At 36.7% G+C, this 24708-nt stretch overlaps 1 protein-coding gene across 2 annotated transcripts; it reads right to left on the bottom strand.

Moving 5' to 3' along the window:
- Positions 1–1474: 1474 nt before the first annotated feature.
- Positions 1475–24611, bottom strand: Psmd5 (proteasome 26S subunit, non-ATPase 5). Of its 2 annotated transcripts, XM_047525332.1 has the most exons (11): positions 24405–24611; positions 24138–24284; positions 18754–18898; positions 17626–17739; positions 17178–17306; positions 15256–15365; positions 12872–13014; positions 9356–9547; positions 7294–7403; positions 6683–6823; positions 1475–3028 (listed from the first exon to the last, which is right to left on the bottom strand). In XM_047525332.1, the coding sequence occupies exons 1-11, from the start codon at positions 24575–24577 to the stop codon at positions 2771–2773; spliced, it is 1662 nt and encodes a 553-aa protein (XP_047381288.1). In that variant the 5' UTR covers positions 24578–24611; the 3' UTR covers positions 1475–2770. The 2 variants fall into 2 exon arrangements, with proteins under 2 accessions (XP_047381288.1, XP_047381289.1); XM_047525333.1 differs by lacking the exon at positions 24138–24284.
- Positions 24612–24708: the final 97 nt, after the last annotated feature.

The following is a 24708-nucleotide window of genomic DNA, read 5'->3' as shown; positions in this document are numbered from 1 at the left end:
ATTCAGTCCTGAGGGTGAGGGATACAGATCAGCCAAGGCTGTTTCTCATTGGTATCATGAAAGGCTGGTTGCTGTGCTGGTTCAAGCATCAAGGTCAGAGTTATTCCTATGGGCCAAAACTCTTTCCCTGGGATCAGGGCAACAGATTGGGTCAGGCACTGAGGAGTCACGGCTGCTTCACTAGCTTGAATGTAGTTTTTCCACTGGGCCTGTCCATTCCTTGAGGGACAGGACCACCATGTGGGCATAAGAACTGGGGTCTCAGTTGTTTTGACGGGCCCCAAGTTGTCAGAGGCAGGATGCAGCAGCAACTGGGATGGGGAGATGGGAGTGCTTCCTAGACAGCTTGTTACCAAAGTGTGGGGTAGCTGCAGCAACTTGTCTGGGAACAATGCACTACCATGTGTGAGCATGGTGCAACAATGGCAGAACCTCAGACACAGAGGTAAAGTGGCTTCTGACCCCCACAGTACTATGCACTCTAGCAGTGGCTCCTCTTTTCCTGTAACAGCTTAGGTCCTTGAAGCTTTGCACTAGGATCTGGAGTATGGATACATGCAGTGAGTTTGTCTCAGCAGCCTGGAGTACAAACTAGCTCTCTGCTGGTAGCTGTGATATCTGAGGTACGGGCTATCTGAATGCACCTAGAGCTTGAGTCTGTAGTGCAGACATTCTACAAGGGACTGCACCTATGGGGTCAGGGTCTGTTAGAGGTTTGGAGACATGACAGCTCTTTCCCTAAAGCAGTTCAACAGCACAGCAACTTGAGATGGAGGTGTCCTCCAAGGAGCAGTACACTGGGGAATAAATGGCTCCCGCTGTATAGTTAATACAGACGGCCTATTCCTTTTCTAAAAATTTCTAGCTTTTCCCCCCAGCTTTTGCTCTCTGGGCATTTGATGAAAAGCTGCACGCAAGTGCGCACACACACACACACACAATGTTTATTAACTGCAAAATAATAGCTTGCAATTTTTATTAAATCTTTCAAAAGTCACAGGTACAAAAATCAGAATGAGTATGTCTTGTTGGCCATACGTAGGTCAGGGCACCCTTCTGAACGGTTATGTTAAATAAAATTATTAACATCATCATGTGCAAGGTCATGGATTTAAGCCCCAGGACAGAGGTGAGGGGCAGAGGGGAAGGCATCATGAATTAGAATAATGTTACCAGATGCTGGGAGGAATGGGAAGACGGAAGTTCTATTTAATAGGTATAAAGTGTTAAATTTTATAAGAGAAAAAGAGGAAGTCACATGCCTGTAATCCCAGTGACCTGGGATACAAGGCAGGAGGATCACATGTTCTAGGCCAGCCTAAACAATTTAGCAAGATACTATCTCAAAATAAAAAGGATTACATTACAGCTCAGTGGTAAAGTGCCACAAGATAAAAAAGAATTCTGGAGATGGATGGTGGTGGTAGTTGTTAAACATTTTGCACATTTTTAATCACTAAACTGCACACTTAGAAATGGTTGATAGTAAACTTTATTTTACCAGGTCATATACATATTTATTACAAAAATTTCACTATAATGAAAAAATCAGGAACCAATAAACAACATGAAACAAAGCAAAAGTCACTTTAAAGACAATATTTCAGGCCAGGAAAGACCTGGCTATAGTCTAATTAGTGGTACTAACAGTAGAGAGAAAAATCAGTTTGAAAACAAGAAAAAGAAAACTTAGATACCAGAGATGGTGAAGGAGATTAATCTGGGAACAGGAATCTAGTCACTTGAGAATCATTTTGTTATAGAGCAAGGATAGTTTAGCAACTTCACCATGATCTAAAATAAACACATCTCTCAATTCTGAAGCTGTTACTCTGACAAAAAACTCATTAGAAAACCTCTGGACAGGTGAGCTGATATGCAGAGTGCTTTGTTGAGAGAGGACACTGTAAAACAGGTAGGAATAACTTCCATAACTGAAAAGAAAGCCTGCTCTTTGTAATTTAATGAGATGGCATATTCTTCCTTCGCTGGTTGTTTAAATTCAGTTTCCCTTTCTGATCAACTCAAGATTGACTTGATCGATATGAAAAGTTAACAGCAAAACCCTTGACAATGATGACCCACCAATAAACAATTGCAGTTAGGGAACTTTATGATTTAAATATCACTCTTCCTCCCTCAGAGCCAAATAGGATAAAATTCATTGATAAATAGCAAAAAGTATCAAAAGAATACCACATATTTTTAGAGACTTACTTTGTCACTTTTCAAAGGAATAACAAAAAGTCAATAGATCTTATTCAAAGCATTCTTTGTAAACAGATCATAATTTGAAGATTCCAAACTACTTATTTTTTGAAGAATATATCCCGGACTTTAAAAGAAGAATCAGAAGAAGAAAAAGGATAAATAAAAATTTTTAAAAAAATTCTTAAGGTAGTGAAGAGAAGTCATAATTTGGTTCATTCTATTTGAAGTAGATTTTTAAGTAAGACCATGACTATATCCATGGAAGCTATCTGAAAGAACAAACTTTTGTCTTGTAGCAAAGATTAAAGCAGTCTCAGGAATCTGAAAAACACTCATTCTTTTATGACCATCTTTGTTTGCTCTTAAAGTAGTCCAAGTTCTGGTTCTGTTTTGTGTCTCAATGTAGAAACGTAACATTGGTGATAAAAGTTCCATCAGATACTTCATGATAGTTCTGCTGGAGTAGGTTGGGGGACTCTCTGTTTTATAAAATACAGATGGAGTCAAATGTCTTAGTTCTGGTTGAAATATGGTCCTCTGTATTAGACTCTTGAAGAAATCAATCAGCTCCTTCTACTGCTGTTGTGGCAATAGGTTTCACATAGTATGGACCTTCGCTCAGATAAGTTCTCAGTCTCAAATAATTTGGGTTCCCAAAGATTTCTGCAATTGTCTTGGAATTGGCAAGTGCTTTCACCAGTTCGTATTTGGCATCCTTTGAAGCTTTATCATGCTCCACAGATCGGTCCACCACATACTCTACAAAACCTGGACTGTTAAACATAAGTTTCTGAGCCCAGGGTTGGTTTGCAATGGCCTGAAATAGAAGGCAGAAAAAATACAATTTCTCTGGGCCTTGAGAAATTAAATTTGTTAGTGGGATGGAATAGTATTTAGGAAGAAGTGTGGTAGGATGAACCTTAAAAATATCACCTTTGACTCTATGTATGATTCACCAAAACTTATAAATGCATTCTACTACCATGTACAACTAATTAGAACAAATTAAAAAAAATTTTTTTTAAATATTACCTTTGAGAAGAAAGACCAGTAGATAAAGGAAAGGGGATCAGGGAAAAGAGGAGGGGGGGAAGGGGAAGTACTGGGGATTGAAATAAAGCAAATTATGTTATATGTACTTATGAATATTGCAAAATGAACACCACTATTTGTATGACTACAGTGCACTAATAAAAACATTTCAAGAATTACCTTTTCCCCCAAATAAATTACCTGAGAAACAAATTTAAGAAAAAATGCCAAATACTAGAAAGCTTTGTATACATAAGATGTTCATCATAGTGTGAAAGTTACAATATAAATGTCTAATAATGGAGGAATGATTAAGTAACTTATGCAGAAATAAAAGAAACTACTAAGACTGTTTACAAAGAATAGGCAAAAAAGACAAGGGTAAATCTGTTACATGACAAAGGCAGATTCCAGTTATACACAAGGCATGATTACAACAGTGGAAAAACAAAAAGCAAAAACTAGAAGACTACCCTAAAACAAGATATTTTTGAGAATGTTTGTTATAGTACCATTTGTAATAGATGCTTTGGAATGAGGCTTCATTTAGAGAATGATACATTATGGACATGTAATAAATACTGACTTTCTAATTACCTCTTTTAAAACATAAACACACACACACATACATACATACATACATAAACACATGCACTTTTTTTGGTACTGTGAATTGAACCTAGGGATGCTCTATCACTGAGCTGTATCCTCAGCACTTTTTTTATAATATATTTTTTAATTATAAATTGACACAACACCTTTATTTTATTTATTTATTTTTATGTGGTGCTGAGGATTGAACTCAGGCCCTCACATGTGCTAGGCAAGCACTCTACCACTGAGCTACAACCCCAGCCCTCCTCAGCGCTTTTTATTTTTTACTTTGAGAGAAGATATCACAAAGTTGCCAAGGCTGACCTTGAACTTGTTTGATTACACTGCCTTAGCCTCCGAAGTACCTGGGATTATACGCATATACCACTGCCCAGTTCATTGATATATATAGCACAACTTATATATTTCAAATGGACAAAAAATTAGTATCATTTACAGTACCTTAAGATAAATTACATTTGAATAGGGGCTTCCTTTCCAGTACTTTGAAGTCTACAATACGTATCTGGAAAATTTACTATGGTGGAAAATAAAGACTGCTTAAATCAAATGGGGGGAAGGCTTGTGCTTTTTCTTTTTGATTAATTGCTGTAACACCGTCCTTCTGGCGGCTGAGGGAGTTTTTCATATTTTCTTCAGATGTCACTAAGTGCTACAGCTCTTGCAGAACAACTCTGATGCTGTATGAACTCTGCCATTTTGCTAGCACTGATGTGGCTCTTGGGTCACTACTCCATTAGAACTATTAACTCCATTCATATTAATTTTTGTTACAAATCTTACAAAGGGGGGTGCTTCTGGGTATTAAGGTCCACATTCTATATTTTTTCTTTTAGATGTTGGTGGACCTTTATTTTATTTATTTATTTTGTATGTGGTACTGAGGATCGAACCCAGTGCACTTTACCACTGAGCCACAACCCCAGTCCTCCACATTCTATTTTAAGGTTGTATACTCGGTTTTCATAAATCGTCTGAGTCTGTGGTGGCTGCCATTTTGCATCCCTATCACTCATTGATATATTTTTAAAAACATATTGAAGAGAAAAAGCAAACTGTAGAATGATAAAACTAGTGTGATACTATTTACAAAATTTAAGAATCTACAATATATACTATATACATTACACTATAATGCATTTTGTTTACATAGGCAACATGTAGTAGAAATATGAAATGACATATAGGTTTGGAAATCCTGAATTTGTGCTGGTGATTACATCCAGGGAGGAAGGGAAAGGGGATTGGGCAGAGGTGGCAAGGTATGACTGTTCAAAATATTTCAATAAAAATAAATAAATATTAAAACTATATTGAAATACAACAAACATACAACTTCATGTGATTTGAAAAAATTCTACTTCTTAGTATTTTCCAAATTTTATAAAATAAATGAATAAGCAACTTTATGTTTATGAAAACTTCACCATTACATTTTAGTAAAGAACAAGTAATAAGCTTATAATTTCTTTCCTTCAAACTGTGTTCCACAGACCAGCAGCATTAGCACCAACTGGAGCTTATTAGAAATTCAGGATCTCAAGCGCCACCTCAGAACTACCACGGGATCTACATTTCAACAAGATCCCTAAAGTTAATATTTGAGAAATACTGACCTAACAATAGCTGAGGATGAAAAGTGGACTGAAATAAAAATAACTATCCCAACAAGTAAATAAAAAAACTATCTCTACAATCATGACCAACTAAGTGGAGGATAAAGTAGAATAGCAAAATTAAAATAAACTAATAATGAGACACCAATGCAGGAGCCAAAATGGCCTTCTCATACAATGACTACAAGGGTGAAGCAGTCTAAAAGCAGATGTTCTTGAAGATGATAGGAATATCTGTATCCTTCAAGACTTAGATCACAAAACACATTGTCAGGAAGCCTTCCCTCTCTGGTCATACTCTAGTCTAGTATGCTGCATGAATCCCATTATGATAAGATTATCAAAGACATAACTACATTTCTATGAGCCCAGGCACCATGGCAAGTGCTGAGCTTACAAAGACAAATCAGATATGGTCCTTTTCTCCACAAACTGCTTAATGGGAGAAGAGAGTAAGTACCCAGAAACAGGTAATAAGTAACATTACAATCACATTTACTGCCTGGCTCCCTCAACACACAAGAAACTTCAGAAAACTTTTAATCTATTTTATTCAGGGTTGTATTCTCCACATTTTCAATTTAAAAGTTTTAATTTATTTAAATTTTAAAATTCAAATTTAACATCGAGTTAATTATCAGTTTGGGCAAAGTGTGTGAAAAGATACCTGAACTAGTTCTTGAAGAACAAATAAGAGGTTAACGAGTGAGGTTAGGGAAGAGTGTTGAAAGCAGAGAGCACAGCAAACGTCCAGAGACTTGAAAAAAGCAGGTCAGCATCCCTAGAACATTCAGTGCCAGAAGGGGAACAGCAGAAAGTAAGGCTCAGGAAGAAACTGAAGGCTGGGTCAATTGAGCATGGTGGGTAAGGAGTTTGGAATTAATTCCATGATCTCATAGCAACCAGTTCAAACTTCAAAAAGAAACTAATATTTTTTTGTTTGGGGGCTGCCGGGGATTGAACCCACAGGGCCTCATACATGCCATACAAGCACTCTACCACTGAGCCACATCTCTAGCCCCTATACCTTTTATTGAACAATCTGTTAACATCTATCTTCCTCATTGGTCTCTGAAGCAGCAGAGGGCAGAATCTGTGCTCTACCCTTGTGCATCCCCAAAGCATGGCACAGGGACTGAATCACTCCAGGTAAGCATGTGTTGAATGAGCAGAGCCTCAGAAGGACAGGAGGAGAAGAGAATACCTACTGTGAACACTTTTAAGGCAGCACAGTGTAGTTCAGGGAAGGGCTGATTACTGATACCACGGAAGAGCTCCAACGAATCACGAGATAAAGAGGAAAACCAGGACTCCGCCATCCTCAGGAGGTCATCAGTCTGCTGCTCAGGCTACAGGACAAAAAAGGAAAATTTCACAAGGTTACCTTACCTGGAGAAAACCATGCATTTCAAAGTCAGAAAACCTGGGTTTAGAAGGTTCTCATTCATTAATTTGCTGTGTGTTCCTAGCTTAGTCTGAAGCACTCATCTTCAAATCCAGTCCAGATTCTTCCCAGTTTTTGATGGACAGGATTAGGCAAGCTCTATGGCTTCTTTTTTTTTTTTTTTTATTGTAAACAAATGGGATACATGTTGTTTCTCTGTTTGTACTATGGCTTCTATAGTTCTGATATTCTATGATTCCACTTTAACTTAAAATGCCACTAGTCATATAATGAAGTTCTCTTCTTTTACTAGAAGTGAGAAGATGGCACTTATTTGGTCAATGTTTACATAAACTAATATTATGTAGACTCACACAGATCAGATTTACTGTCCCAAACATAAGCCACTGTTCATTAATTTCCCAGTCCACTTACTGGTAAATACAGAAGAGATGAAACTGCATCCAAGCATCTAATTTTTAGTTCTGTGGAGGCATTCTTCGCTTGATGTCCTAGTCTCATGAGCAAGCGTTCAAAGCGAGTTCCTTTGAAGATAACAATGAGATTTTGAGATTTTTTTAAATATGGTAAAGTATATACAACATAAAATTTACCATTTTAACCATTTTAATGCAGTTCATTGTCATTAAATACCTCCACACTATTGTGCAACTATTACCATATCCACCTGCAGAACTTTTTCAACAACCCAACTACAATTCTGAACCCATTAAGTGATAATTCCCATTCTTCCCTATCCTCATCTGCTGGTAACCACTATTCTCCTTTGTTTCTATGAATCTGACTATTCTGTGTGCCTCATCTAAGGAGATTCTTAAGAGTATGCTTTCCATGTCTATATCATTAGCACAATGTCTTCATACTTCCTTTGTGCTGTGGCACATGTCACACACTTTTATAAAGCTGAGTAAGATTCCACTATATGTACATTAACATTTTGTTCATTTTGTTTACCATTTATCCATCAATGAATTTGGGTCCTTGCTTTCAATACTTTTCACAATATACTAAGAAGTGAAATTCTGGACTATATAGTAATTGCTTCATTTTTGTGGAACTTACATATTATTTTCCACAGGGATTGCACCATTTCATACTCACATCAGAAAATAGGATTGTACCTTCACCATATCCTAGCATTTGTTACTTTGTGAAATTTTAAAAAATTAAATAACAGCATCCTAATGGATATGAAGTATACTTTCATATATTATGACCCCCATCAACCTAAATCAACATAAAAATAAGCATATAGTCAGAGATCACATGACAGATCTAAAACACACAATTATATGAAATGCAGCACACATAAGGCAAAGTGTATAGGATTGGAACCAAAGGACCTGGATTTGAGAACAGCTGCCCCAGTCTGTATGATCTTAGAAAATTTTCTTAACTTCTCTGAGTTTCAGCTACTTATCTGTAAAATGAGAATGACAATGGTATGTGCTTTGCAGGACTATAAAAGGATTATATGTCATAGGTAAAAGCACTTAGAAAAGTACATGCAGCAGGGATATCAGCTGCAATACATATGGCATATTAATTTTCAACATATACTTCAAAAGGGTTTTCATAATAGTGCTGCATATTTTATTTTGTGCAGAATTTGTTGTGCCGTTAAGATAATCATTGATGTGTTGGGGTTGAGGTTGTAGCTCAGTGTTTGGCGCTTGCCTAGCACATGTGAGAAACTGGGTTTCATCTTCAGCACCACATAAAACAAATAAAAAAAGGCACTGTGTCCATCTACAACTAAAAAATTTTTTTAAAAAAGAGATAGTCGGGCTGGGGAGATAGCTCAGCTGGTAGAGTGCTTGCTTTGCAAGCACAAGGCCCTGAGTTTGATCCCAAGTACCGCAAAAAAAAAAAAAAAAAAAAAAAAGAGAGAGATAGTCATGGATGTGTCATAGAAGTATTTTCCTTAACAAGTCTTATAATGAGTATTTGTTTCCTTTCTGACATTATAAATAAAATTCATCAAATATTCACAACAATCCTGATAAGTAATTGTTATGCCCTTTTTATAAATAAGGCCCAAAGAAGTGAGGTAAGTGAAATTAAAAAAGCTAATATTAGGGGCTGGGGTTGTGGCTCAGTGGTAGAATACTTGCTTATTACATGTGAGACACTGGGTTCAATCCTCAGCACCACATAAAAACAAATAAATAAATAATTTTTTAAAAAAGCTAATGTTAGAGTAGTATTTGTACCGTTACTACTATTCAAAGAAGACATATAGGAAAGAGTATTTCATCCTAATTGGTAGAACACTGAGAAGTAAAAAATGAAAGGGTTTTGGACTTTGAATTATGAGACTTTTAGGGATGAGTTCATAGTCATGAATGAAGACTGCTACCTACCAGCATAAGTAGTTTCTACAATGTAATTAACCCACCAGCAAAAGAACTTGAGTTATTGCACCCTTATAAAAAATAAGACACACCTAAACAAAGTCAAGACAAGTTATACTGACCTGTTTTCTGTAAAACCTGTTTTCCTTCAACATTGGATCCCAGGATTCCAATTGTATCTACAGCTACACCAATCATGGTGGGGTCCTGACTTTCTGTCATTTCAAACACTTTTTCCACAAAGACAGGATAACGCTCACAGATCTGTTGAGGACTATCCATGACAGCCAAGTTTCCAAAAAATTTCACAAATCCTAAAGACATTTACAAAAATATATCTTAATAGAAGAGTTAAACAGTACAAATTGTGGGCTCTATGTTTTCCAAGGAACAGAAAGAGGCGAAAGGCTAGTATGTTGCCTGGAAACCCGAGACCATCCAGACATCCAAATGACTGGTGATATGTGGTCCTGAGAAAACAGGTACCTCCGGGTGTCAAAGGTGCAGAGGAAGAACAAAGAACAAGGACCGATAGATACAAATTATAGTTAAGGCAAGCTTGGAGTCATTATTGGGAAGAAACTTTTAAACATATATGCTCAATAAAATAAAGTAGGTTACCTGAGGAAGCAATAAATCCCCAACTTTTGAGAAGTGTTTAAAAAAGATTAATTAATCAAGCCCTAAAATAGAATGGCTGGAGCAGAACCTATACCATATAGATTCCAACTCAGAGATGTGATCAATCTGACATGTACTGTAAACGTTATTATCGTTATTTTAATCATTTCTTTTAATTGAGCTTCTAAAGAAAATAACCCTAATGCTCTAAAAAGCACTAACTTTTCAAGAAAATCAGTCAATAGTGCATGCATGGTTCTCAGAGCAATGGATTCTACCTATTAAGGGACTATGGGTACCATTATTTTAAAATTAACTTTATGAATTAACAAATTTCATTTATGTATTAAGCAAAACATTACATACATTATGGAATGGCTACATTGAACAAATTAAGGGTGTATTATCTCACACCTTTTTTATGATGAGAACACTTTAAAATCAAGAACATGATACATTTGTTATTAACTAGTCAATGTGTCTCCTAACTGAAATTTATTTTTTTAATTTTTTGTTTTTTTAGTTGTTTTGTTTTTAATACCTTTATTTATTTATGTGGTGCTGAGAATCAAACTCAGTGCCTCATACATGGAAGGCAAGCGCTCTACCACTGAGCTATAACCCCATCCCCTAACTGAAATTTATATCTTTTGACCAACATCTATCCAACCCTGCCTCACCACTATTCTAATCTCTATTTCTGTCAATTTGACTTTTTTAGTTTGTGTACTGGTGAGATCACATGGTATTACCATTTTGTGCCTTGCTTCTTTCACTTAACATAATGTCCCTTATTTATGTTGCTCAAAAATAACAGGATTTCTTTCTTTTTAAGGTTGAAGAGTATTCCATTGTGGATATGATTCACATTTTCTTTCCTTTATTTTGTTTGGTGATGTGGGGATCAAAACCAGAGTCCTGCATGCTAAGTAAGTGCTCTTATTACTGAGCTATATTCATAACCCCACATTTTCTTTATCTGTTATCTACTGACACTTAGGATGATTCCATATCTTGACTATTGTGAATGCTGCAAAGAACATGGGAATATAGGTATGTATTTGACATACTGATTTCACATCCTTTGGATATATACCCAGTAGTAGGATTGCCAGATCATCTTCTAGTTCTCATTTTAGCATTTTGAGGACATTCCATACTGTTTTCCATTATGGTTGAATACTAATTGGCATTTCCCCAACAGTGTGCAAGAGTTTTCCCTCTCCTTGTCCTTGTGAACACTTGCTATCTTTCATCTCTTCTGAAATAAACCACTCTAAAAAGGTATGAGATGATTTCTCCTTGTGGTTCTATTTTATATTTCTCTGTTGATGAGTAATGCTGAACATTTTTTCATATACCTCTCAGGTATTTATATCATCTTTTGAGAAGTGTCTATTCAGATTCTTTGCTCATTTTTTAATTGGATTGTTTCCTTGCTACCAAATCATTTGCATTCCTTAAATATTTTGGATACTCATACCTTACCAGATATATGGCTTGCAAACATCTCTCCCATTCCATAGGATGCCTCTTCACTGTTGTTCACTTAGTTGTGCAAAAAAACTTTTAGTGTGGTACAATTCCATTTGTCTCATTTTCCTTTTATTGCCTGTACTTTCAGGGATCACATTCCAAAAATCTTGGTTTAGAAAAATGTCACTGAATTTTCTCCTACATTTATTTATTTATTTATTTATTTAGGCAGTTCTGGTTACAAGTCTTATATTTAAGTCTTTAAAACACTGAGTTAATTTTTGCATATGGTGTGAAATACGAATCTAATTTCATTCTCTGCTGTATACATCTGGTGTCTTGACACCATTTATTAAGAAGGTTGTCCCTCCTCATCAAATGTTCTTGGCATCTTGGTTGAAAATCAACTGGCCACAAATGCAGTTTATTTCTGGGTTCTATTTCACTTGTCTATGTGCCTGTTTCATGGCAGTACCATGTTGTTTTGATTATTAAAGTTTTAAACTATTTCAGCTATGTTGTGTTTCTATATGAATTTTAGGATTTTATCCCCCTACATCTGTGAAAAATGTCATTGGAATTTGGACAGAAATTGTATTCAATCTGTAAATTGCTCTGGGTAATAGCACAGAAATTTGAACAATATCATTTCTTCCAATCCATATATCTGGGGTATCTTTCCACTTGTGTCTTCAATTTTCATTATTTTATAGTTTTAGGAGTACAGATCTTTCATCTTCTTAGTGAAACTCATTCCTAAGTATTTTATTTTTATGGATGCTATCATAATGGAATTATTCTCTTCTTTTGTAGGAATCTAGGCCCTGAAGCATGCTAGGAAGTGCTGTGCCACTGAGCTACATCCTGAGCCCAGGAGGTTGTTTTCTTTCTCATATATTTGTTAGAGTATAGACACATTACTGATTTTTGTATGTTACTACTATATTCTGCAACTTTACTGAATTCATTCAAGTTTTTTGGCAGAGTCTGTAAGGTATTCTATATATAAGATCATGTGACCTGCAGATAAGAGCAATTTAAAGTCTTCCTTTCAGATCTGGATACCTTTTATTTTTTTCTTTTACATAACTGCTCTGGTTAGGACTTCTAGTACTATATTAAATAAAAGTGGTGGGCATCCATGTCTTGTTCCTGATCAAAGAGGAAAATTTTTTAACTTCTCACCATTGAATAGGTTATTCCTTCTACACCTTGTATTAAGAGCTATTATGAAAGAATGTCGAATGTATCAAAATGCCTTTTCTGTATCTACAAAGACAATCAAATGAGTTTGTGTCCTTCATCTGTTAATTTCTTGTACCACATTTATGAATTTGTACATTGAATCATCCTTGCATCTCTGGGATAAATCCTACTTGATTGTGATTAATGATCCTTTTAACATCCTGCTAAATTTGGTGGCCATGGGTATCTTCTAAAAGGAATTGGCTCAAAGCAAAATAATTCTTGGCCTCTTCCAGTCAATATAACTCAGAAGCAAAACATGCACTGTCACTTCCATAGGCACCAATGTTTCTTACCTGGCAAGTAGAAGCTAGAGAAGGGGTCAGAATCTGCCCCAACAATTATATTAGAAATCTGGTCAATTACTCCTTCTTGAGCAAGGTATTGTCGTCCATGATGGGTATATGCCAGAGATGTCACCATCTCTATACAGGTGGCTCTAAAATGAAAGAACAACAAAAACAAGGAGATTGTGCATATGAATAGCCTGCTTTCAAAATTGCTTTCATATTAGTTAATCTTTTTACCAAATCTGAAAGGTTCATACCCTTGGTTCTACTTCTTAGATGAGGACACAAGACCTACAAGGACTTATATGGAATATCACTTATTGTTACAAGGTAGAATTTATACTTGAATCTTGACTTTTTTGATGTTAGGTCCAAGTATATTGTTTCTATTATAACATAGCTGTTTTCCAAGAAATTTTTAGCTTTTATTTTGAAATGTCAAACACACATGAAAGTGAAGTGATCAGTACAACAAACCACCATGCATTCATAACCCTGATTTTATAACTATCAAGATTTTGCTTTACTTACTTCATCTTCCTTTCCCATTTTTTGCTGAACTATTTTAAAGATAATCCTAGTTATCGTGCCATTTACCCCTACACATTTCAGTATGCATCTGTAAAAAACATGAATATTTCCTTACATAATTATACTGTAATTACCACATATTAACAACTTAATAATTCTATAGTATCAACTAATTTTCAACCATGATAAAATTACTCCAAATAACTAAAACAGAATTTTAATAGTTGATGCTAACATATGTAAAAACTGACTATTTGCAGGTTTTTTCATACGTCCTTATTAGGTTAATATACAAGTGCTTTGAAATTTAACTAATGACTGATTTATGCATATAGGTGTAACAAGTTCAGTCACATTTAAAGAACACAGGACAATCAGAATCTGGATTTCAGGACTCAGTGTGTTAGTTCAGTGGCCAAGAGCTTGCCTAGTATGCAAGAGGTCCTGGGTTCAAACACTAGCACCACAAAGCAAACAAAAAAAAAGAAAGTCATTTGGAAAGAGGAAAATTAAAACTCACATACACAAAGATGACAGCTCTAATATGATAATAGCAAAATACTTGAAACAAATTGTTCAACAGTGAGGATGTAATAGCAAACTGGAATATCATTAGGAGATGTTTGGCAGATAGTAAAACGAACTTAGGGGGCAAGTAGACTAGGGAGCTGGAAGAAGATTGGAATTAACATTCATTTGAGGATCCACATCTACCACTGTATTGGTTTCTATGGTCAATTCATTTAATCTTCATAATTTCTCTTTTTAAATATTTTTTATAGTTGTATATGGACAGAATGCCTTTATTTGTTTATTTTTATGGGTGCTAGGGACTTGTTAGGCAAGTGCTTTGCCACTGAGCTACAGCCCCAGCCCAAATCCTCATCTCTTCTTTAGAGTTGTTATTGTTCCATCAGAGAAATAAAGGAACTGAGGGATAGAAAGTCTACACTCATTTGTCCAAGGCCAAATAGCTAATAAGTAGAAGAGAGGTATGCAAGCTCAAATCCATCTCCTTTTCAAAAGCCCATATTTTTTCTATTAAGTCACACTGCTGTTATTTAACAATGTCAATGGATCTCTCTGATAAAATGTTAAGTAATCAGAAATGGCAGTTCCATGTGACTGTAGCTGTTTAAGAGCACACCTGCCCAGGGACAGTGGACACAGTCATTTGAAAACAGCTGAATTGTCTTGCAGGGCTTTGCTAAGTTCCAGTATGTTGTCATAATGTAACTTGAGTGATTTCACTTAAGTCTTTTTTTTTTTTTTTTGGTACTAGGAATTGAACCCAGAGGCTTTTAACCACGGAACCATGGAGCCACATCCCCTGTCCCCCAGCAAATTTTTTTTTTTTTGATGCTAAGGAAGGAACCTAGGGGCACTCAAACACTGAGCCACGTCCCTAGTCCTTTTTTGTATTTTATTTAGAGACAGGAGAGACAGGGTCTCACTGAATTGCTCAGGCCTTGCTAAATTGCTGAGGCTGGCTTTGAACTTGCGATCTTCCTGCCTCAGTTTCCCGAGTTGCTGGGATTACAGGTATGCGTCACTATGCTAGGCCCTAGCTCTCTTTTATATTTTATTTTGAGACAGGGTCTCACTAACTTACTTAGGGCCTTGCTAATTGCTGAGGCTCATTTTAAACTCATGATCTTCCTGCCTCAGTCTCTTAAACTGCAGGGATTACAGGTGTGCACCAACATGCCCTGCTTAAAAGTCTTGAGGTTGCAGACTAGACACAGGCCCTAATAAGGAAGATCATGGCAGGTCACAAGGCTGGTTCCTGGTCTTCCAAAAGAGGGCCTCTTTAAGAACTCTTTAAGAACTCTCTTTAAGAACTCTGTCAGTGAACACACCTGACTAGCACATCCTCACCAGTCAGCTCTCTCAGAAGCTGGGTTACCAATCCGCTTGTGGTACAGTAGTTTAAAGATTCTGATGACACAGAAGAAATCTCCACAATTAGCTGGAAAACAAAACAAAACAAAACAAAACAAAACAGAAAAAGTCAAGACAGCCACAAACCTAGTAGATCTCATTAAATTAAATGCAGAACTATGTATTTGAAATGATGAGTTTTTAAAAATCCATTATTTGTCTCTAGAAAAACTTCATTGAACACATAAAAAATTACCATGGCACCAAAATATTCCATTATATCTGTGTATATCTGCATTCCTCCCCCCGTCTCCAAAAATCATCAGTCAGGTATAAGAACTTAAATTAGCAAAAATAAGCAGATTATAAAAAACATTCATTTATGGGCTAGGAATGTAGTTTAGTTGTAGAGCACTTGCAGAGCAGTATGAAGAACTGAGTTTGATCCCTAGCACCACAAAGGAAAAAAAAGTTCATTTGTTCAGTTACTTCTTCATTCAACAAGTATGTCCTGAGAGCCTACTGAGAGATAAAGGACACTGAAGAGTTTTAAGTAGAGAAATGACAGAACCAGATAAAAATTTTTAAAAGATCATTCTTTTATACATATTTATATATAAATATATATATATATAGTTGTTGATGGATCTTTATTTTTTATTTCTTTCTATGTGCTGAAAATCAAACCCAGTGCCTCACACATGCTAGGCAAGCACTCAACTGCTGAACTAAAATTCAGTCCCTAAAAGATCATTCATATACACTTCCAAACATCTTGCTATACATGATAAATACATACATTACATGTCAATTTAAAAAAATAAATAAAAAAGATCATTCTGATTGCATGTAAGATAGGTGAGAGATGAATGACAAAAGCAGATCAGGTAAGCAGTAGTGGTAGGTTATCATAGGGTATGGTTGTGGTGATATACCAATGAAGAGAAATATGTAAGTTTAGGTAAAACCAACACAATGTGATGACTGAATGGATACGTGGCAAGAACAAGGCCTCATAAAGAATGAGCTCAAGGTGTAATACACAACTCTGTGAGCTTTGGGACAGGGCCAGTTTGTTGCTGCTGTATTTTATCATGGGTATGGGGTAGATCGGGTAGATCAGGCATTCAGTTTGAGCATGAGTATGAGAGGACTGGAATACCTCCACTAGGGCAAGAGTGAGTGGGCAGTTGGATATGAAGGTCTTATTTCAGAAAAAAGATCTGGGTTGGAAATTTACATTTGAGCCACCATCACATAGTTGGGAACTGAAATTATAAGATAAATTAAGCTGTAGTCCCAGCTCTTAGTAAGCTCAGGTGGGAGGACCCTTTGAGACTATGAGTTCCAGACTAGCCTGAGCAACGAAGATGGTCACAAAAAAAAAAAAAAAATTGCCTAGAAATGAATACAGGATACAATAACATCTGGGGTTGAGATTTTGCCTCCATGAATGCAAACAATTGAAGGTTCTAAGAGAATAAAGAGCCAAAAGTTTGAGAAGAAATAGAGATGCAAAATAAAAATAAGGGTATTGTGGTATCAAGGCACGTGAAGTAAGAAAGCTTTGTGAAGAGGGAATTAAACTGTATAGGGTTCCATTTTGAGTATGCAGTCTATTAAGTGTGTGGCCTTGGGTCAATACTCCTTTAATAGATGAGTAATATTTCAGTCCAGTTTCAATGCTATCTCCTCTAATAAAGTACTTATACTGCACTATTTTTTGGTATGACTGTCCCTCATACTAATTCCTTTATTCCTAGCACCATGGATAGGGCCTAACACAGATTATACATTCAATACATGCACATTAAATGAGCCATCTTGCCTTCCAATTCAAGTTTACTGTATACTGTATTCTGTATTCTGTTTTGTAAATGTCACAAAGTTTTTAACTTACCTCATATACCCTGTACCGAACAATATCATTTGTTTTCATTACATTTTTCAAATCATCCAGCAGATTGCTTTCAAATAAAGCCTCAAGTCCAGCTTGAGTTAGTGATATTCTTGACAGGGATTTGATAGCCTGATAAAGAAAACATCTCTTAAGTCACAAAAATACAGAGTATTTATATTTACTTCTTAAGACTGATGTGAAAATCAGTGCACAAAATGTACTTGTCCAATGAGCAGTCATGACATTTTAGTTACTGTTATTTGTAACTGGGAAAGATCAAATAACCCAATATAAGCCCAATAATGTAGATACATTTATCCTAGAAAACAAAAGAAGTTCACTACCAAATCATTCATTTTAACCCTTCACCTCTCAATTCCTAAGGACTTTTTTTGACTTTAGCACACTACTGTCTCTATATGTTAGTTGATGGTTCTAGTAAACTCACCGCCTTGGCTACAGATAGATTCTCTCCACCAATGCAATACACAATTTGTTTTAGTAGATCAGCATTATTCAGAATCTCCGTAACAGCATCAGAATTTTCAACAATCCTTCCAACCTGAGAGAAAAAAAAAAATAAGAAACACTCTTACAAGGTACAGTAATATGTGAATACATGATGGTCTAATTTCCTTAGTGTGAGATTAGTTTAGAAGTTAGTGTTTACAGCTGTAGGACAGGTCACAAAAAATTCACAATGACTCAAATTCATTAAAATCAAACACACAGATGGTGTAGTAATATCTTTACCACCTTTAAATGAACAGGAAAAAACAAGCAGACACAGTGGGTCAAGAGTATTGGTAGGTTAGTGAATGAAAACAATTTATGTCAATTTTTAGTGCACAGACCTTGGACAAATTAAATAATTTTTTTGAGCCTAATTTCTTAATTGTAAAATGGAAATAATACCACTTAATTCCAGGGCAGTTTTGAAGATTAAATGAGACTAAACAAGTAAAGCACCTACTGTGATGTGTGGCACATATGTGGTCAATGAATAAATTGATACCTTCTCCCTTTTTTACTGAATAAGCACCTTTAAGAAGAAAGAACAGTAGAGTATTTACTAGGGAACTAACTGCTTAGTTTCTAATACTTCCACAACATAATCCTTAACAGAAGCTCTTTATTCAAATAGTAGGATATTCTGGTTTCCAAGAGAGTAAGAGTTACTGTCTTAATTTTTGGGCTTAATGACCTTTACTATAGCACTTAGTTCATGTGACTACAATGTTAGGCAGGGTAGCTATTAATCTTTTTTCTCTAGCACTAGGAGGCTCTTACAAAAAAAAATCCCATGATAGATTTATGTTGGTAACTCCAACAGCATATGGCACAATGCCTGGCATGTCAAAGGAATTCAGTCATTATTTGGTGAGTGAATGATTGAGACAGTACTCAGCGGATCTTTTTACTTCGGCTTCTATTTGTCAGGTTATAAATCATTAGGCCCAATAGAATAGAATAGACACACCCTAGAAACACAGAGAGATTGGAACCAAGCATAGAACCTGGCCCTGAGAAGGTGGTAAATGTTGGTTCCTTCTTATGTGTGCTAGTAGTTTCATACCTGGGACAGAGTGAGAATTTTAACAGAATCATCAGGGTGAGTAAGTCCCTTCTGTAGGTCAACCTTGAGGTTCCTAGCCACGTGAACTGGTTCCACAGCCTGGAGCAATCTCTCCAGAATGGATACACACAAAGTAGTCTGTTCCCTAAAGGAGACACCATAGATTTCATTAGTTCATGTCCTGCCACATTGGAAGCAACAGTCTAATAATAGTAGTGAAGCCTGGCTCACTAGTTCCATAAAGATTTTATTTTTTGAAAAAGCAACTTCTATTTGCTCATTAAATATTTGGTAAGTACCCGATAACATCTGCTATGCGTGTTTTGGGGCTACAAACAAGGATTAAGATATATTCTTCAGCCTGAAGGAATTCAGTCTAATGGAAGATACAGAAAAATAAAAAGCAACTATGATTCAGACAGAAAGGTGTTCTAAGAAGAGGGAGTAGTAGCACACAAGAAACAGGAATAAAACATCTTGTTATACTTTCAGGAACCACATGGGACTTGGTATGACTGGGGTCAAAATGGAAGAGATAGAGAGAAGGAAAAAGGGTAACATGAGTAGCAAGAAATGAAACCGGAGAGATGCACAGAAGCCAGAGATCTTTTATGTCATACATGGAATTTAGACTTTTTCCAGAAAAGCAATGTTAAGTCATGAGATAGCTTTGACAGAGAAGTAACAATGAGATCTAACTTACAGAAATCATCCTGGGGTTGAAGAACACAGCTCACTTATAGAGCATGAGCTTAGCATGTGCAAGGCCCTGGGTTCCATCACCAGCAGAACAGAATAGAAATGAAAACAAACAACAACAACAACAAAAAATCATTCATCAACATTAAAGAAAGAATATTCAATATGAAGGCAGTTCATGTGGGAGGTGACGAAGAAGTGGACCAGAGAAATAGCAGTGGGGATGGAAGAGGGGGAAAAAATACAAAAGGAAAAGAGCCTGTTTCAAGACCAATTTTCTGTCTCTTAATAAACAGTACAAATAATGGGCTAATATATTGGTAACAGGAGAATACAATTAAACTGGTACAACTTTTCTAGATGACAAGGAATACAAATCAAAGGTCTTAAAAAATAAAAATACTCTTTTTAACTTAAGGATTCTGCCTTGCATAACTAGGCGTAACGGAATACTTAAGACTTTTTACAGCCAAGAAAATTAAAAACATGTTTACATGAAAACCTACATATTAACACTTACAGCAGTAGAAACAACAAAAATGTTGATGAATGGATAAATACAGTGTGGTATAGTCATACAATATTCTATTTAGTCATAAAATGGGAGGAAGTACTCATAATGCTATAATATGAACAAACCTTATAAATATTACGCTAAGAAGACAGACATAAAAGGCTTCTTCTTTTTTTGGTACTGGGAATTGAACTCACATCCCCAGCCCTATTTTGTATTTTAGTTAGAAATAGGGTCTCAGTGAGTTGCCTAGCACCTTGCTTTTGCTGAGGCTGGCTTTGAACTTGTGATCCTCCTGGCTCAGCCTCCTGAGCCGTTGGGACTACAGATGTGTGATACTATGCCCAGCAAAAAGGCTTCATTTTGATGATTCTATTTATATAAAATGTTCAGAATAGACAAATCCATAGAAATGGAAAATAGGTTTCTGATTGCCTGGAGGACAAGAATACAGGAGAAATGGAGAATGACTGCTTCTGGATATGGGTTTCTTCTCCTTTTAAAAACAATGCCATCAAAGCCAGGCATAGTGGCACATGTCTGTAGTCCCACCTACTTGGGAGGCTGAGATATGAGGACCACTTAAGCTCAGAAAGAGTTCAAGGTCAGCCTGGGGAACACAGCAAGACCCCAGCTCAAAAAAGAATTGTGATTACATATAAAATTCACCATTTTAATAATTTTTAAACACAGTTCTATAGCAATAAGTATACTCGCACATTTTTGTGCAACTATCGCCATCATCCATCTCCAGATTTTTTTTTATCTTCCCAACCTGAAACACTGTACCCACTGAACATTTTCCATCCTTACTCTCCCAGCCACTTGAAACCACCATCCTGCTTTCTGTGTCTCTCAATTTGTTTTTTTGGTGTCTTATTGAATAAATCCATTAAACTCAAGGTCACAAAAAGTTTTTTGTACGCATTCTTCCAGAACTTTTATAGTTTTAGGTTTTATACGTAGAAAAATCTACCCTCATACACTGCTGATGGGAATATAAAATGGTATAACCACTTTGGAAAACAATTTGGCAATTTCTGAAAAAGTTAAACATATACCTACTTACACACTATCCAACCATTCCATTCCTGGCAAAGACTTGTACATCAATGTTCACAGCAGTGTTATTTACAATATTCCCAAACTAAAACCAACTCAATGTTCCTCAACAGGGGATAGATATATCAATTCGGGTATACTCACATAGTGGACTCTAACTCAGCAATAAAAATGAATAAATTACTCATTCATGCCACATGGATAAATCTCAAAATAATTACATTGTGTAAAAAGATATCAAACAAGACTACATACTACAAGACTCCACGTAAAAAAAAACACCTTTCATTAAACACCACCAAAACCCCAGCAAACTCAAACCACCAAACTCCTCTGTAACGACGGAAAGGAGATCAGTGGTTGCCTGGCTGAGATAGGGAGGATTACCAAGGGGAGTAAAGAAACTTCTGGGCGTGAAAGATAGATTCATTATCTTGACTGTGGTGATGGTTTCATGGTTATATACATATATCAAAACTTGTCCAACTGTACATTTTATTATATGCAGTTCTTTGTATATAAATTTTCCCTCAATAAAGCCCCCCCCTTTTTAAAAGCAGTATTAAGTTAAATTGCATAGTGTGTCAATTTCAGGTCATGTGTAGCCCTTTGGTACCAAAAGCCAAAGAGTAAGTAACTTACAATCAGTCTTTTTTGACTTCCTTTTTTATAAAGCAGTGATCTTAGAACTTAATTTCACTCATAAAAATTCCTGTCAAGGTTCTAGGTTTAGTGGGGAAGGGAGGGGGGATGGGAAAGGGAAACAGTAGAATGAATTGTACATAACTTTCCTATGTTCATATATGAATACATGACCAGTGTAACTCCACTTCACGTATGACCACAAAAGGGGAAGTTAAAGTCCATGTATACGTGTCAAAATACATTCTACTGTCACGTATAACTGAAAAAAAAAAAATTAAAAAACAAAAAGATTCTAGGTTTATATCTACAAGAGCACAACCTGACCCAATACATAGCAACCTATTGCAGGATAATAGCAATATATCTGGAGACTGCCAGTATATTATCCAGAAAAAAATTATTCCCACAAATTGCAATTGTTATCTATTATGTATCCAGTTCTGAATTGCTCTTTAAATTTCCATTAATATTATTTCCTAAGACACTACTCCAACATTCAAGGACAATCTTCCTCACAGACCTTACTCCTTAAGCTCTATCATTTCAGTTTCTGCTGCTTCTCTGCTGCCAACTTGCAGCATGACCTTTGAAAGTTACTTCATCTATAATATGAAGAAGGTGACCTAGGTGCCCTCTCTAAATTCTATTAACCTCATTTTGTATCAAGTTTACACAGAGTATTGCATGTTGGGCCAGAGATAAACAAAATATAGCCCCGACTTAAAAATACTTACAAACTAGAAACACATACACAGAGAAACAAAACAAGGCAATTATATCAAGTGTCATTAACAGAAATGATGATGTCCTTTAGGATATCTGAGGAACAGTAGTATGCAACTGGAATAAGTGAGAAAGACACTCTGGTAAGGATGGCATTTTAGCTGGACCTTAAGGAATCGACAGAATCTGTAGAGAGGAGACAGCATTCAGTTAGTAGGATGGGTATGAATTAAGTTAGAAAAGTGCAAGTCATGCTCTAGGGAATGTTAAGTGATGCCACATGGTAGGTGGAACAGATGAAATATAAGTGGAGTAAAAGAAAAAGATAAGACTGGAAAAGTAGGATGGAAATCTACTTGGAAGGGCCCAAATACTAGATGAAGACATCATGATTTCAAACTGTAGGCAAGGGAAACCATGGAAAAAATTTGAGCTAAATGACCTGAGACGTTCCCTGTGGCTACAAGTTGGGAAGGACTAGTCAGAAAAGAAAACTTAAGAGGTAATGAGGATTAAGACTAATACAACAGACCTAGCAAGAGCGAGAGAATGAGAACCTCAAAGAGAGAAAAAAATCAAGAGATATTTCATAGGTACAGCTGAATAATGGTAACTTATGGATTTAATAAAGGGATAAACTTACAAAAAAAGGGAGAAATCTTAGGTCAAAGCTGAGAAAGCCCCCTGAAATCATCCAGAGTTGATTCTGAAGTTCATTAACTTTTCAAGTAATAAGATCACTTTAAATTCTGTATCACATTTCAAAACTCCTTTAAATGATATCAAATTCCTTTAAATGATATAACTGCAATTGGCATCTTTTAAATGTGTATTAATCAAAAGTAAAAGATGCAGTCCTAACATTTTAACTTCTATTACCATATTAGTAGTTTCTACTGAATCTCTGCTATTGACAGTCCCATGTTACACCATTTAGGCAAGTGTGGGTTAGGATCTGTTATTCTTTTTAAAAATTACAGAAAATGGGATCACAAATTTTGCTATATTTTTCTCACTGAACCTATTAAAAAGAGGTCCTTCTATATCCACATCTACAGTCTATCTTCTTTGACTTCCATGTTGCAAAGCAGTAATCTTAGCACTTACTTTTAATCACAAATATTTTAATAACTGCATAGTGTTATATGGTAATACCATATAATTAATTTATATTCCATTTTTAATGGATATTTAGGTTGCTTCTGGGTTTTCTGCTCTCACACACTATCTGTTATGAATATTCCTTGTATATAGAGCACATATTATGCGAATATACATGCAATCCTGTAACAGGAATGATTCAAAATGTGTGTGAATTCAAAATGTGTGTGAATTACCAGTGTTGGGGGGGGGGGACACACTGGGGATTGAACTCAGGGGCACTCGATCACTGAGCCACATCCTCAGCCCTATTTTGTATTTTATTTAGAGACAGGGTCTCACTGAGTTGCTTTGGGCCTCGCTCTTGCTGAGGCTGGCTTTGAACGATCCTTCTGCCTCAGCCTCCCGAGCCGCTGGGATTACAGGCGTGTGCCACCGCGCCCGGCCAGGACCCTTTTTAAAAAATATATTCTTATTTGCAGTTGGCCATAATAACTTTATTTTATTTATTTTTTAATGTGGCTATGAGAATTGACTCCAATGCCTCACACATGCTAGGTAAGCGTTCTATCTCTGACCAACAACCCCAGCCCAGGACAGGACCCTTCTTTAAAAAAAGAGAAAAGACAAGAACTCATACACATGGTTGTGGAGATTCTGTAGGTGGACCACCTTGCTTTTCTTCTCCAATTCCCACGTCATGGATAAGGGAGCGAGGCCAGGCGACTGGAGAACACACACCCAGGGGTTGGGCTTGAATCCATCTCTTGCCCGGGGTCCTTTCTCTCTGCAATTTCGGCTAATGTTTGCTTCCCCAACAAGGAAAGTCACTCTCCTCGCCCCCACCCACCCCGTCTCCACACTTGGAGGTGTTCTCACTCCAGGTCAAGCCCCGGGGATCTCTCACCGATGGTTCTCGTTAAGTAGGGAGAAGAGCGGGCCAAGGCGCAGCTCCGCCGCTTGCTCCCGAAGCTCGCTAAGCGGAACCGCCTGTATCACCGACTGGAGCGCACGCAGCTCCTCCAGAGGCGCTTCCAGCCGCGCCACCTCCCTCAGCAGCGCCAGCGCCTGCGCCGCCATCTTGCCGGCTCCGGCCCGCCCGCCCACCAGGTTCCCGGGTCGCTTCTCCAAGCCTCGCGAGATGGGTCGAGCGCAGCCTCCTTTTCGGTCTTCCAAGTCTCGCGAGATAGAACCACTGCTGAAAGTGTCGC

The sequence above is a fragment of the Sciurus carolinensis genome, chromosome 14, assembly GCF_902686445.1.
Source record: "Sciurus carolinensis chromosome 14, mSciCar1.2, whole genome shotgun sequence".
Lineage (NCBI taxonomy): Eukaryota > Metazoa > Chordata > Mammalia > Rodentia > Sciuridae > Sciurus > Sciurus carolinensis.
The sequence above is the reverse complement of the archived record's forward strand: the minus strand, read 5'-3'. Positions and strand labels throughout refer to the sequence as shown.

What these genes read in the sequence shown, in the direction of transcription:
- Psmd5 (XM_047525332.1), bottom strand. Translation starts at nt 24,577, where the DNA reads ATGGCGGCGCAGGCGCTGGCGCTGCTGAGGGAGGTGGCGCGGCTGGAA. An exon ending in CTACTTAACGAGAACCATCG is followed by an intron (nt 24,285 to 24,404) that starts GTGAGAGATCCC and finishes CCGAAATTGCAG; the next exon opens with AGAGAAAGGACCCCGGGCAA. An exon ending in CTCTAGCTTCTACTTGCCAG is followed by an intron (nt 9,548 to 12,871) that starts GTAAGAAACATT and finishes AAATGTCTTTAG; the next exon opens with GATTTGTGAAATTTTTTGGA.